General features: G+C 36.6%; 1 protein-coding gene across 1 annotated transcript in view; it reads right to left on the reverse strand.

Annotated features, from left to right (window-relative positions):
• Positions 1–16,919, reverse strand: part of DMD (dystrophin) — a 2,099,690-nt gene that overhangs the window by 1,528,961 nt on the left and 553,810 nt on the right. Inside the window, exons 10-11 of the mRNA XM_032618871.1 lie at positions 6,227–6,415; positions 5,129–5,310 (exon numbers count right to left, since the gene is read on the reverse strand). Of these exons, the coding sequence (XP_032474762.1) occupies positions 5,129–5,310; positions 6,227–6,415 (371 nt within the window). The remainder of the gene's footprint in view (positions 1–5,128; positions 5,311–6,226; positions 6,416–16,919) is intronic.

Below are 16,919 nucleotides of genomic sequence, written 5' to 3' on the forward strand. Positions count from 1 at the left end.
GGGACACATAAAGACTGAAAGTGAGGGGATGGAAAAAGATATTCCATGCAAATAGAAACCAAAAGAAAGCTGGAGTAGCAATTCTCATATCAGACAAAATAGACTTTAAAATAAAGACTATTACAAGAGACAAAGAAGGACACTACATAATGATCAAGGGATCAATCCAACAAGAAGATACAACAATTGTAAATATTTATGCACCCAACACAGGAGCACCTCAATACATAAGGCAAATAGTAACAGTCATAAAAGGGGAAAGAGGGGCTTCCCTGGTGGCACAGTGGTTAAGAGTCCGCCTGCTGATGCAGGGGACACGGGTTCATACTCTGGTCCAGGAGGATTCCACATGCCGCGGAGCGGCTGGACTCATGAGCCATGGCCGCTGAGCCTGCACATCCGGAGCGTGTGTTCCGCAACGGGAGAGGGCACAGCACTGAGAGGCCCACGTACCACAAAAAAAAAAATTTTTTAAAAAAAGGGGGAAATCGACAGTAACACATTCATAGTAGGGGACTTTAACACCCCACTTTCACCAATGGACAGATCAACCAAAATGAAAATAAATAAGGAAACACAAGATTTAAATGATAAATTAAATAAGATGGACTTAATTGATATTTATAGGACATTCCATCCAAAAATCACAGAATACACATTTTTCTCAAGTGCTCATAGAACATTCTCCAGGACAGATCATATCTTGGGTCACAAATCAAGCCTTGGTAAATTTAAGAAAACTGAAATCATATCAAGTATCTTTTCCGACCACAACTCTATGAGACTAGATATCAATTACAGGAAAAGATCTGTAAAAAATACAAACACATGGAGGCTAAACAATACACTACTTAATAACGAAGTGATCACTGAAGAAATCAAAGAAGAAATCAAAAAATACCTAGAAACAAATGATAATGGAGACACGACGACCCAAAACCTATGGGATGCAGCAAAAGCAGTTCTAAGAAGGAAGTTTATGACAATACAATCCTACCTTAAGAAACAGGAAACATCTCGAACAACCTAACTTTGCACCTAAAGCAATTAGAGAAAGAAGAACAAAACAACCCCAAAGTTAGCAGAAGGAAAGAAATCATAAAGATCAGATCAGAAATAAGTGAAAAAGAAATGAAGGAAATGATAGCAAAGATCAATAAAACTAAAAGCTGGTTCTTTGAGAAGATAAACAAAATTGATAAACCATTAGCCAGACTCATCAAGAAAAAAAGGGAGAAGACTCAAATCAATAGAATTAGAAATGAAAAAGGAGAAGTAACAACTGACACTGCAGAAATACAAAGGATCATGAGAGATTACTACAAGCAACTCTATGCCAATAAGATGGACAACCCGGAAGAAATGGACAAGCTCTTAGAATTGCACAACCTGCCAAGACTGAATCAGGAAGAAATAGAAAATATGAACAGACCAATCAAAAGCAATGAAATTGAAACTGTGATTAAAAATCTTCCAACAAACAAAAGCCCAGGACCAGATGGCTTCACAGGAGAATTCTATCAAACATTTAGAGAAGAGCTAACACCTATCCTTCTCAAACTCTCCCAAAATATAGCAGAGGGAGGAACACTCCCAAACTCATTCTATGAGGCCAACATCACCCTGATACCAAAACCAGACAAGGATGTCACAAAGAAAGAAAACTACAGGCCAATATCACTGATGAACATAGATGCAAAAATCCTGAACAAAATACTAGCAAACAGAATCCAACAGCATATTAAAAGGATCATACACCATGATCAAGTGGGGTTTATCCCAGAAATGCAAGGATTCTTCAATATATGCAAGTCAATCAACGTGATACACCATAATAACAAATGGAAGGAGAAAAACCAGATGATCATCTCAATAGATGCAGAGAAAGCTTTTGACAAAATTCAACACCCATTTATGATAAAAACCCTGCAGAAAGTAGGCATACAGGAACTTTCCTCAACATAATAAAGACCATATATGACAAACCCACAGACAACATCGTCCTCAATGGTGAAAAACTGAAAGCATTTCCACTAAGATCAGGAACAAGACAAGGTTGCCCACTCTCACCACTCTTATTCAACATAGTTTTGGAAGTTTTAGCCACAGCAATCACAGAAGAAAAGGAAATAAAAGGAATCCAAATTGGAAAGGAAGAAGTAAAGCTGTCACTGTCTGCACATGGCATGATACTATACACAGAGAATCCTAAAGATGCTACCAGAAAACTACTAGAGCTAATGAATGAATTTGGTAAAGTAGCAGGATACAAAATTAATGCACAGAAATCTCTGGCATTCCTATACACTAATGATGAAAAATCTGAAAATGAAATTAAGAAAACACTTCCATTTACCACTGCAATGAAAAGAATAAAGTATCTAGGAATAAACCTACCTAAGGATTCAAAAGACCTGTATGCAGAAAATCGTAAGACACTGATGAAAGAAATTAAAGTAGATACAAACAGATGGAGAGATATACCATGTTCTTGGATTGGAAGAATCAACATTGTGAAAATGACTCTACTACCCAAAGCAATCTACAGATTCAATGCAATCCCTATCAAATTACCAAAGGCATTTTTCACAGAACTAGAACAAAAAAGTTCACAATTTGTATGGAAGCACAAAAGACCCCGAATAGCCAAAGCAATCTTGAGAAAGAAAAACGGAGCTGGAGGAAGCAGGCTCCCTGACTTCAGACTATACTACAAAGCTACAGTAATCAAGACACTATGGTACTGGCACAAAAACAGAAAGATAGATCAATGGAACAGGATAGAAAGCCCAGAGATAAACCCATGCACATATGGTCACCTTATCTTTGATAAAGGAGGCAGCAATGTACAGTGGAGAAAGGACAGCCTCTTCAATAAGTGGTGCTGGGAAAACTGGACAGGTACATGTAAAAGAGTGAGATTAGAACACTCCCTAGCACCGTACACAAAAATAAGCTCATAATGGATTAAAGACCTAAATGTAAGGCCAGAAACTATCAAACTCTTAGAGGAAAACATAGGCAGAACACTCTATGACATAAATCACAGCAAGATCCTTTTTGACCCACCTCCTAGAGAAATGGAAATAAAAACAAAAATAAACAAATGGGACCTAATGAAACTGCAAAGCTTTTGCACAGCAAAGGAAACCATAAACAAGACCAAAAGACAACCCTCAGAATGGGAGAAAGTATTTGCAAATGAAGCAACTGACAAAGGATTAATCTCCAAAATTTACAAGCAGCTCATGCAGCTCAATAACAAAAAAACAAACAACCTAATCCAAAAATGGGCATAAGAGCTAAACAGACATTTCTCCAAAGAAGATATACAGACTGCCAACAAACACATGAAAGAATGCTCAACATCATTAATCATTAGAGAAATGCAAATCAAAACTACAATGAGATATCATCTCACACCGGTCAGAATGGCCATCCTCAAAAAATCTAGAAACAATAAATGCTGGAGAGGGTGTGGAGAAAAGGGAACACTCTTGCACTGCTGGTGGGAATGTGAATTAGTACAGCCACTATGGAGAACAGTATGAAGGTTCCTTAAAAAACTCCAAATAGAACTACCATATGACCCAGCAATCCCACTACTGGGCATATACCCTGAGAAAACCATAATTCAAAAAGTGTCATGTACCAAAATGTTCATTGCAGCTCTATTTACAATAGCCAGGACATGGAAGCAACCTAAGTGCCCATCATCGGATGAATGGATAAAGAAGATGTGGCACATATATACAATGGAATATTACTCAGCCATGAAAAGAAACAAAATTGAGTTATTTTTAGTGAGGTGGTTGGACTTGGAATCTGTCATACAGAGTGAAGTAAGTCAGAAAGAGAAAGACAAATACCGTATGCTAACACATATATATGGAATCTAAGAAAAAAAAATGTCATGAAGAACCTAGGCGTAAGATGGGAATAAAGACACAGACCTACTAGAGAATGGACTTGAGGATATGGGGAGGGGGAAGGGTAAGCTATGACAAAGTGAGAGAGTGGCACGGACATATATACACTACCGAACGTAAAATAGATAGCTAGTGGGAAGCAGCTGCATAGCACAGGGAGATCAGCTTGGTGCTTTGTGACCACCTAGAGGGGTGGGATAGGGAGGGTGGGAGGGAGGGAGACACAAGAGGGAAGAGATATGGGAACATATGTATATGTATAACTGAGTTACTTTGTTATAAAGCAAAAACTAACACACCATTGTAACACAATTATACTCCAATAAAGATGTAAAAAAAAAAATGTGTTTTTCCCCTCCCTATTGTCACACTATAATTTAGTACTGTAATAACAATCCTCCCAGCATATCTAATGAGTTTCTTTGGTGCTATTTTAAAGGTTTTAATCTTCATAGATAATAGCTTAGTGAACTTAAAGCTCTTGGACAATTTCTTTAGCTTAATGTATTCAAAACCACAGCTGGCACCTCATTTCTTTTCATTTAAAAATAAATCTATCTTGTCTCAATAGGCTCTACATGAATACACACACCTAACAATGTAAATCAAAGCACCTCATTCAAAATGATGAGATCTACTTGTTACCCTTATAAGAAATATGTCATTTTCAGAAATGACTCAAAAATTCTTTTTTGATTAAGTCAATATATATTTTTAAGATAATTCACAATCATGCAAGTACTTGAAGAAGGATTTCCAAACACAGGAGAAACTTTTTTCAAGAGGATTTCCATAAACATATGAAAAATATTTTAAGAGCTTTTCCTTCAGAAGAGAAGTTTCCTGTCAACTGTACCTAATATGTGATTTTATGTGCATGATTTCCTGTGTAAACTTCACGTCTTCTATATTCACATTTTAATTTCTGGAGAAAACTTGGAAAATATTAACTATGACAACAACTTTAGGAACCTTTAAAGTATAGTTCTGTAGATAGTGGTTCTTCTCTCCAATATCTCCACTTCAATTACAAAAGTGAAAACCAAAATATAACAGACATGAAAATCTAAACAAAATGCCCCCTGAGGAAGAGCTGCATACTTTAGGAAAGAACTGAGAATCCTAACTTAAACAAGAAACTGCATCAAAATAATAGTAAGATTCTAAAACTTGCTATTAGAAATTAAAAACAGACTTACTTGCTTTGTTTTTCCATGCTAGCTACCCTGAGGCATTCCCATCTTGAATTTAGGAGATTCATTTGTTCTTGAACTTCAGTTTCTTCGTCTTCTGATAACTTCCCTGCCCCAATCAGCTGACTTCCCAATTGGAGAACATTGCCAACCCGTCCCTGATGGGATGTCAAATCCATCATGTACCCCTGAGAAGGAAAGAAGTTGATAAGAGTTGACACTGTAGGGAAATCATTATGGTTTTGAATCTTTTTTTTCTTTTTTTTGCTATTTTAAATTTGTAGCCTATTTAAACTTTATTCCCAGTAAAAGTATTTTAATTTTTAAGAAAACTTAATACTGTTTTTAATAAGAATTAAGGAAAATTACTAGCTTAGGTCAACTTCTGCAGAAGCAGACCCTGAGATCAGGACTTATGTGCTAGTGATTTATTAAGGAGGAGATCTCAGGAGAGATCTACAAGGGAGCCAAAGAAGCAGGAAACAGGACTGGGGAGGGGAGGAAGCCAAGTAAGTGTGTCATCTCAGGAAAAGTCTCCCACTGAGGGTAGTTCAGCCTGATACCCCACAGGTACTCTGGAGTGTAAGTTCTATCTCAGCATTCACCTTGACCCAAGAGAAGGGAGTTGGCCTTTCATATTCCTATATGAGTCTTTGGCAGAATCTAATCTCAGCATCTTCAAGTGTTATTCTTCAAAGGACAACTTCCAAAGCTGGCTACTGGAATGTCAAACACATGAACATTTATCTTGTTTCCTTCTCAAAATAAACACTAAATTATCAAAACACAAGGATCTTATAGAGTAATTGAGGAAAACAGAGAGACTTATCGTAAGTCATATGCCTTGTTTCATTAATCAATGTTTTTTTTTTTAAAAAATATTTATTTATTTATTTGGCTGCACCAAGTCTTAGCTGTGGCTCGCAGGATCATTTTCAGTTGTGGCATGCGGGATCTTTAGTTGTGGCATGTGATCTCTTAGTTGCGGCATGCGATCTCTCAGTTGCAGCATGTGGGATCTAGTTCCCTGACTAGGGATCGAACCCGGGAGTCTTAGCCACTGGACCACCAGGGAAATCCCCATTAATCGACATTTTGCTTTACCTCATGAGTATGAAATTGTTCTTTCACTTCTTCTACATCATTAGAAATCTCTCCTTGTGCTTGCAATGTGTCCTCAGCTGAAAGAAGCCATGAGAGTACTTCTTCTAAAGCTGTCTGGTAACTGTCCAGGTTTACTTCAGTCTCCATCAATGAACTGCCAAATGACTTGTCTTCAGGAGCTTCCAAACGCTGAACAATAAAACAAATTGGGTGTTATACAATTAGTATCTTGGCAGACTGTTCCAGTACATTAAATGATAAATCAAATGAAATATTTAAAATGCTAGAAATGTCCACTTGCATTATCAGAGACATGAACAGCAGAAACATACAATAACGAGCCTGCATTTTAACGTCCTCACAAATATGCACACAAATTCTCAAATGGCAGTTGGAATCCACTTCAAATTAATATTTTATTAAAGCTCTTCTAGATTACTATAAAGAGTGAATTAGTACACCATCTCTTCATGTTGTATTTTAAATGCCATGGATTTTCATCCATAGGTAAATTTTTTTAGTTCATATTTTCAATCCTTTACATATACATTATTGGTATTATATTTACATAACTTTTGCAATAACATTAAAGGAAACATCTCTTCCCAAGATCCCCTAATAAAATATTTCTAAAAATTCACAGACAAGTTATCAGTATGAAAGTAAGTGGGGGAAAGGTAAAATTTAAAAAGAAATAACCTCATTCACACATCTTAAATTTCTAACAGTATAACGACTTCTGTGAGTTTAAGCCTTTATTTCCAAAAGGCCATGGTTTAAATAACAAGACATTATCTTAGGCAAAGCAAAATATGAAGTATTTGGTACCAGATTTATTTAGCAGGATGTTAACTGAGATTCCCAACAGTTGTCTTGTAATTTCTCCTTGGATCCTAAAGCTGAGATCAATGGTAACAAAGTGTTCATAATTCTAAAGAGAAGATCCAGGCCACCTATGAAGGAATTGCTAAGAAGGGACCACAAAACTGTCCCACCACCCTTAATCCACTGCCTAGCTCAAAGGTGTGTAAGAGGAAACAAGGAGACTGGAGAAATCTGGTGAGAAAGGATTCCCCTGGAGTGCGATGCACGTCCATACCTTCCACCACCTCAAGCCAAGTAACGGAGACCTCAAGAGAATCACCTGTAGAGCTGACGGTAGCTTCTAGGATGGAATATTGACCTCTAAACCTGTCTGTGTATTTGCAGAGATTCAGGAGCTGTACTCAGTACAGCTATGGTACCAGTACCATACCAAGTGATGGGAGAGAGCTCTTGGGGTAAGCTATGTGCCTGCTGCTTTAACCTGAAGGCAATTATCAACAGCAAAAATTTGAACAAATAAAATATGCATAAATTTTTCTTTAGGCCAACTGCACTCATGGCAGGTTGCTGGGCTTTAGAAATCCTGAGAAGGCCCACACTCAAGAGGGTTTCCTGCTGAGGTAAGGGACACAGGAAAATAGTTGAAGAAGTCAGAGCAAAAATATTAGAGAAATATTTAGAGAGAAATCTTCTGAACACCCTATAAAGAGAGCAAGCAAACACTGGGCCCTAACAAACAGGATTTTGCAAAGGAAACAAACGACATTGTAAAACAATCAGAAACTACTTGGGGCGGGGTGTGTGTGTGTGGCGGGGGGCAGGGTTCATTGACCTTGCCTAGAGAAAAATTCATCCTTTTGATGGTTCTTCCCTGCCATGCCTGCCTTGAATTTCCAGTCCCCAGCAATTCTGGGCCTTATCCCACTGAGCTGCTAGCACCAACTTAACTGTGCTCTTCTGATAAATGCTCCAATTTTGAAACTTTAATATGATAAATTTCTCTATTAAGTCCTTTAGGATGAAAAAGCATAGTGGCAGTCTTTGGTGTAATATTTTCATCAAATGATGCACTCTTAATCTATTTCTAGAGAACTGGCAGAAATAATGTCATCCTGTTAAGTCAAAATCACCCAACTCCAGTATCTCAAACAGAGCATAAATGCCCCAAGAGGGCTAGTCGCACTGGCCCTTCCCAAGGTCAAGGCAAGTTCTGAAGGGATGAGGGGTTAGAACAAGTTTCATGGTGTATCCCTTCTCTCTAACCCTAAATACTATAAATAATAAGTATAAAAGTCATCATTAAGAGGAAAAAAGTCACAAAAACGTAGCCTGGGGGATGTGTGTAGACAGAACCAGCTTCATGGTTGGGCAACCTGAGCAGTTTTACAGTGCCCAAGACTCAGAATGACCCCTTGCTTGTTTTATCTGCTTTTTGACATTGCCGTCTTAAAATTCTTAATAATTTTATCTTTGAACTTGGATTTTGTAAGTGAAGTCCAATGGGGTGATGAAGTATGCATGTGAGCACAGGAGATAAGTACAATAGGTGTGTTTGTCCCATTTGCATATAGTGCTTCTGATGTCCCATGAGCCTAGATTTCTGGTGGACCCATGACATGTGGGAGTTGAGCAGACTCAAAGTGAGCGGAAGGTAACTATGACTGAATGAGAGGGGCACTGACAGCCCCAGGAAGTCATGCTCAGTTTGAATGGAAACTTGCTTCCAATGCAGAAAGAAGGCAATCCTAAGAAAACATGAACAATCAAAGAACCCTATCATATCCTTTCTTACTCTTATTTCTTTCCTGTATTAGCCAACCATTTATACTGAAACTGATGACAGAGAAAGAAAGGGAAAGATAGGGCAAGATGGTTCCTTTCCTTTCACTCCTTCCTTAACTCATCAGTAAGCTGAAGGCACAGGACATGGGTAGAACTTACACCTATCAAGAAGTGAAATAAAAACAGCTTAGTTGTACAATGTTTCCATGTTAAGAATGAAATACATATGCATGCACAAGCTCTGAAATACGAATAGTGCGATGCTGGTGATTCTGCTTGAGTTAAACGATCTTATATTTGCATTTACAACTGCAGTTGCACAATATAACAATGGGCAGTAAAACTCATGCTAATACTTTAAAATTTTAATTTTCTTTATTCAGTATGATGTCAAATAGCAAATAAACACGATGGCAAGTTGAGAGAAAGACCATAGAATAAAGTAAACAGCTTTATATTTTAGTAATTTTAACAGCACTTTCCTTCCTGCAGTTTTGAACAAGGGGCTCCGTATTTCATTTTTCACTGGGCTGTACAAATTGCTAGCCAGCCCTGTATGTAGGTGGAAAAAAAGTACAGTCCACTCCTGGATATTTTGCCTTCCCTGGGTTATGGGTGAGAAGAGATGGGACATTTATTATGTACAATAAAAAGTGGTTATAAAACCCAGGGGCTTTGGAGGCAAACAATCAGTGTTTGAATCTTGTCACCCTGGTAAAGTCACTTAGCCCCATCATTAGCCTTAGCTTCCTCCTATGTAAAATGAGAACAATAATACTTTCCTAAGATTGCCGTAAGAATTAAAGGAGAGTATATAAAGTGTTTGGCAGAATACCTGATCTTGTGCAAGAACCCAATACAGTAGGCGATAGCTATTAATTATTATTCGATTCTTCTACACATAAGAACCATTTTGAAACACAACCTGCTCCAAGGTTACCTTCTTAAGTCACTGTCCAGATTTCAAGGGCTAGATAATTCCTATAGAAAAAATGACCCAGGAAACTTCTAAGAGCAAGCATCAATTAAATCAAACCTTTCTGAACCTGAACCTCAATCTAGTTCCTATTTAAAAGTTCTAAAAATTATTAACAATCTTGAGTTCAAATAATCTTTTGCAAATGATAAATTGTAAACAACACTATTACTCAAGTAACACAATACTATATTTTACTACTGTACAATTTGGATTAAAAAAGTAAACAGCTCATGACTTACTGATATTTACAGAGGCTTGAATTTTCAGAGAAAATTTTAGAAGGCAAATCTTTATACTTTAGGACATGCTGTCTAGCACTCATAAATTCTGAATCTAAAAGTTTTGTCTGAGGATGTTCATAAAACAAAAACTTTGCAAAGACAGCTATATTAAAGGTAAATTCAAACATGAATAAGCTATGTAAAATTACATAAGTAACTCAATTAATCATTATTTATATCCATAAATCAGCTCTACATATATACATGATTATGGTCAAAATTGTCAGCTAGACTCTGAGTAATTTTTTCTCTGTCTAGACCACTGTTTTTCAAATTTGTAAGTCATGATCCATCAGTGATTCATGAAATCATTTTAGTGGGTCATGACCAGGAATATTCTATTTAAAATTAAATAGAATAAAAATACCAGTCTGTGTAATTTATATTAAGGACTAGATTATTTAGTGAATTTTTGTTTCAGATATGTATATATATATATGTGTGTGTCTATGTATAAATGTATATGTATATATGTTCCGGATCAAGATGAAAAAAATATTTATAGCTCATGGAACAAAACTGGAAATGGTTCTAGAATTTCAGGTAAACCCATGAAAAAAGAAATTTGCTTGAATTCCACATTTGCACATTTGCAATAAAACCCTTGGAAAAACACATATTCTTTTATTTATTTATTTTTTTGTCCATCTTTGAAAGAGAATTTGGAAACAAACAAGGACACATAGGCTTATGCTTCTGGTTTTAGTTTCCCAAAATATGTATTCATTGTCATAGCATTACATATTTCACTTTAGCTTGTCGCTAGTTCATACATATTATGGCAAAGAAAATTTTCTAGGAAACTTGATCTTTGCTTCTTATAGAAAAATATCTATGCATAAGAAAGAGACACCAATCATGTCATGAATGGAGATGCTAGGATCAACTGGAAATAATTGTTTTCCTATGCTTTGATCTTATTTTAATTTCTGTCTTTATAAAAGTAGTTTATGCTTGCAGTACATTGGGCAAATAATGATTCAGATGAGAGGCATAACAATGGATGGATGAAACAATTCTGGTTGTTTTCAAAATTAAGAACACTAAAATTTATTCAACATTACCCACATACTTCAAAGGCTTAATTACTACCCTTTTGCACGAAGAATTACTAGATATTGTCACCTTTGTTCCTTGAAGATGTTGCTAATGCATAAAGGTGAAGGAGTAGACAGCAGAAGAGTAAAGTAATGGGGGAAGACAAATAAGTATATGTGTTAGTCCTGCAATGTCCAGGACAAATGTCTGGAAACTCATCTCTAGTAATAGAAATTGACATAATAAAACAGAGAGTGATAGGCTTGACACGACTCCATACAGAAATATTTTTTAAAAACCAGTTTACTATCTAGCTGACCTGGGATAAGTTATTCAACCTCTCTGTGTCTCAGTTTCCCCATCTGTAAAACAAAGAAAATAATAATATATCTCCATAGGACTGCTGAAAAGATTATATGTAATGATGCATATAAAATGCTAAGCACATTCTAATTTCCAAGAAATGCTTTGCAACGCCTGTACTTGGGGACCAATGTTCGCTGAAATGGCAAATGATTTTTATGAGGAAACACAGTTGAATGAGCTGTGTGTATTTTTAGAAGCATGACTTTGGCAATTCAAACTGAGATAAGTCATCAAATGGCGACGCATAAGTAGTGAAACCAGCAATCCAGCAAACCACAAGGCTCTTAGAAAAATAGCTGGGACGTTTCCAGAGGGCACAATCTATCGCTGAGTACTTTTATATTTCTGTTGAAACTGATCTATTTTGGCAACTTCCCCAAATTTAACCTTAAAATGTGATATGAGTTTTAACCTGGATAAAAACAGTTTTACTGTTATTGAATGTATAAATGCTTCAGGAACTTTTGAAAGTTTTGTCACTTATCTCCTTTAAATGTGTCACACTTCTTTTTTACACAGCGTAAGACAATTGTATTTTAAAAATACTCTTGTGTAGAGTCAGTTATCATTTTCTTGATTTGTATAACCCTTGGAAATTTTCTACAAAATCACTACTTAGTCTATAAAAAGGTATTTTTTAATATATTGGCCTTATTTCATATTACAGTAGGAAGGAAACGGAATTATTGCCACATACACAAATTAAAACAATGAATTAAACCTTGAGTATTAAAATATGCCAGCAATTAAAAACTTTAACATGAAGATGAATTAAAAATCCTGCAAATGAGCAGAAAATGAAGGTCAAATATGTCTTTGTTCTGGGGAAACTATAAATCAGGAAAAGGAAATTCATTTAAGCCAGAAGGGAAACAGTCACAAGTATGTTTAGAATCTCCTGATTTAGAAATCCTGGGAGGCAGCTCAATTTGACCTACAAAGCATTTTGGATAATCAAATTGTGCCTAGGCCTGAAGGTACACACATGATATTTGTTTAAAAGAATCGTGATTGCCTTGTAAACTTCTTTTACAATGTTATTAGCACAAGTTGCTCCACATACTTGGCCAACATTGCTTATTTCTCCCACTGTCCCAGAAGAACCACAAACTGTCAATTATCATGGGAGTAGTTTATCAGAGTATGGATTACCTCGAGCTCTTATTTCTCTTCCATTTGGCCTTTTCACAGCTCATTAGCACCTCAACAAGAAAGTTAAGGCTAAGGAAGGAAAGGCTGCTGAAATTCAAAATAATTAAATTTGCTCCTTGTCAGCAGCATATACAGCAAAACATTTAGAAATGCTAGAAAAATTAACCAAAATGGGATCCACAAAGATATTTAAGGTATACAATGGCAATTTGCCTTGACTGATTTTTTCCAACTGTACTGTCTGAAATATTGACTAAATTGACTGGAGGTTTTGGCATCCTACAGGATTCAAAGCCTTTTGTTTTTAGCATATAATAGGCCACCTTTAGAGATATCACTTGCCAGTGAGCAATACATAACACTCATTGCCGATATATTGACCATTTTTCAGTGTGAAGAAAAGAAACTGACAATCAGCTTTCCAAAAGAAGATTTATGACTCAATAGTTACTTAGGTAGAAAAGAGTATGCGGGGTAGACAAAACTATAAAGCTCCTTGTTTGGTTTTAGGCTTGCCTGTGCATTTGATGCCACCAGCCTCCCTGACTGTCCTCTAGGGAAAGAAAACTATTTGCACTAAAGCACAATTACACCTGATGGCTAATTGAGTTTGCCTTGGGTTCTTGTGGAATCTAATAGCTTTATGACAAATACATAGGCACACATTTTTCCACAGGACAAGTATCAATTTTTCTTTAGCACTGCAAATGTCTACAAAGCAAATATAGGCTAAAATAATAAAGGAATCCAGTGCATGGTTCAGAAAATGTTACATAAAATAGGAAATGACATAGAAAAAATCTTTAAAATGTATAATGTATCGATATATATAAGGGTTATTGCAATGATGTAACATTATCTTTACATCATTAGAAATAAAACATATAGAAAAGATGTTTCTATTCATCACACACACGACTTCTTATGACTGACTCGCTTCCTTAACTTTCTTTATCCAATTATCACTATTTAAGGACCAGTAAAACATGGGTTTAATGAAATATAAAAGTGCTGACAATATTAATATAGACCTTCTTAATGAAACTGAACCTTCTCAGGAGGCAGCACATATCACCCAAATACAGCATGAACAATGTATACAAATGCATAACTGAATTCATATCAAAGTTCATGAGACAACAGTATGAATTCTAAGTCACAAATATGGTATTTAAAAAAAATCTTCATGTGTAAAATCAACAGATTTAAAATTCAAAGTGTTTTTCTTTTACAGGAATTATCTGATCAAGCCAAAGTGTATTTTACTGCCTCTCAGAAAAGGAATTTTTTTCAAAAGATTACCCAAAAAAGGTAGACGTGGGTATTTTTATAACTAGAATAAAAAACGCTTAATTATAATGAAATGCTTCAATCATAACCTAGAAACTATACACACACATGTATATCCTTGTTTTGGGAAGAAATAAGGAACTCAGAAAATTAAATCTCTTTTATTATCTATTCATTATAGGTAATATATCCTTAAACATGGAAATAGTAATGTTACATCCATTATTATTCTACTTTTTAATAAGTATGTAAGATACTCACAATGAATCGGTAAATCTATCTTTGTCTAGCCTTTCTAGGGACAACTGAACTAATAATACTGAAAACTTTATGATTTGTCATAAAGTTGTTATAATTGCAGACTTGCCAGGTACAGAAACAATTAGAAAAAAATATTGTATACATTCAATACATCACACCTTTATTTATTTTGTAGAGAAGGGCTCTGAAAGCATATGAAATTCTGGCTCTACCACATATTAGTGATTCTTCAACAAATATTTATTGAGCAACTACCAAGAGCCAGGCACTGTTCTAGGCAACGACGATACAGCCATACACAAAACAGACAAAAACCCACATCTTTGTGGAACTAATCCTATTAGGGGAGGCATACTAAACAAATTAAATAAGTAAATTTGAAGCTGGTAAGTGCTATGGAGAAAAATAATGCGAGAAGAAGAAAGGGGACACTGTGGATTTAATTTAGGAAGGTCAGGGAAAATATCACTGAGTGAGCATCATTTGAGAAAAAGACTTAAAGATGTGAAACAGAGGTAGTCATGTGACTATGTGGGGGACATGTGCTTAGAGGCAAAGGCATGGAGGTCAGGATGGTTTCAGTGGAATGAGAGAAGGCAATAATTGTGGAAGACAAGGCCACAGAAGGAATGAAGGGGGAGAGGGAGGTGACTGTGTATGGGCTCAGAACACAGAGGGGCTACTCCGAGTGGGTGGCAAGCCATTGGAGGATTTTCAGCAGCAGTGTGATATGATCTGACTTACATTTTAAGAGGACCATATGGCAGACAAAGTGGATGTAGGTAAGGGAAGGGCCAAAGTTAGCAGACCAGCTGAAAAGGCTATTTCAATAATCCAGATCGGATATGAGGTTGGGGCCAGATTCTGGATACAGATTGGTCATGGTGACCTGGCATAATTTTCTGACCAATATAAGGTGCGAGAAAAAGGGAGACTAAGTATTTAGCTACAGCAACTGAAAGTGTGGAGCTGCTACTTACTGTGACAGAAAGGGCTGCTGATGAAGCAGAATCGGGGGTTAGTCGGTTCAGTTTTGAACATGTTCAATTTGAATTGACTAGGAGTGAGTACTTGAATTGTGCGCCTAAGTTTGGAGTTGAGCAGAAAGTTCTGAGCCAGGGGAAACATTTGGCAGGCAATCAACCTACAGATGGTATTTGATATCAAGATACTAGATGAGATCATCAGGGAAATGAATGTGGTCTAAGAACTGATCCCTGGTTACTGTCACCTTTTATTTTTGAATCACATTTAATCGTTAAACATTCACAATTCATATACTGATATGATCATATGCACATTAATTTTGTGGATTGTGAGTCAAGAATGTTTTCTTTTCCCTCAGCTTTACGCATGTAAGAACTAGCTATCAAAACTCAGAACATTCATTGGCATTTTTCTAAATAGGAAAGTTGCTGCAATGCTTGACTGTGGGAGACCATGTTTTTCAGAAGGCTTGTTTCTTGAATTGGGTTTAAAGGGTCCCATTGCCCCTCTGCATTATTTACAATAAGCTGTAGAAAGTGCTTAAAAACTTGGCCTCAGGGGACAGAGTCCTACTGATCAGTAAGCTTTTGCATCAATAACAGATTTCCAGCAGCGAATGTTTTAAAATAAAGAACTGTTTGATCCTTACCGCATCGTGTTTTATAAAATCAAATCATGTTAAAACGTTCCAGCTATGTCATGGTCTATGCTCTATGCCAACTTGCTCTCTGACAAAACTCGAACGTGAAAGATTATTTCTTAATAAAGGGAAGAGACACACTGAGACTTAAAGGCATTGAAAAGGATTAAGCAGGAATAAATACTAATAATAATTGCTTATTAAAAAAGGAATTGTATTAGTTAAATACTAATGGAACAAAAACTCGTTATTGAAGATGCATCATGAATGTTCATGTCAATTTTGTATGTGCCCGTTTTTCCACAATAGCAAGGACTATACATTTATACCACATATTACATATAGCACATAGTACAGTATACATAGTGTACTATAGATTCCTACCACATAGTATACTACTGCAGAGTATACCAAAACCCTTGCTCAGGGCTTCCCTGGTGGCACAGTGGTTAAGAATCCACCTGCCAATGCAGGGGACACGGGTTCGAGCCCTGGTCCGGGAAGATCCCACATGACACAGAGCAACTAAACCCATGTGCCACAACTACTGAGCCTGTGCTCTAGAGCCCACGAGCCACAACTACTGAGCCCACACGCCGCAACTACTGAAGCCCATGCTCCTAGAGCCAGTGCTCCTCAACAAGCCACTGCTCCTCAACAAGCCACTACAATGAGAAGCTCATGCACTGCACAAAGAGTAGCCCCCACTCGCTGCAACTAGAGAAAGCCCTCGTGCAGCAACGAAGACCCGATGCAGCCAAAAATAGAATTAAAAAAAAAGTGCTTAAATCTCTCCCAATCTAAAACACAACTGTCCAATACTATCACTCTCCAGTCTATTATTCCATCTCCTCCTTGCTTTCATCACTGAACTTCTGAATAGATTACTCCACTTTCCTGCTTCCAATTTGCTGTCTTCAACCTTTAACCTACGCAATCGTTTTTGTTTCCCACCCTCTAAGGAAACAGCCTTCTCAAAGCTTCCAAGTCGACATCTAAAACATCACACCCAGTGCTTCTCCCCCAATGGCACCCTCTTCAATTCCATTAGAGCATTTGACACTGTTGAACATGAGCATCTTCCTCAGTTTT

The sequence above is a fragment of the Phocoena sinus genome, chromosome X (assembly GCF_008692025.1).
Source record: "Phocoena sinus isolate mPhoSin1 chromosome X, mPhoSin1.pri, whole genome shotgun sequence".
NCBI classification, from domain to species: domain Eukaryota; kingdom Metazoa; phylum Chordata; class Mammalia; order Artiodactyla; family Phocoenidae; genus Phocoena; species Phocoena sinus.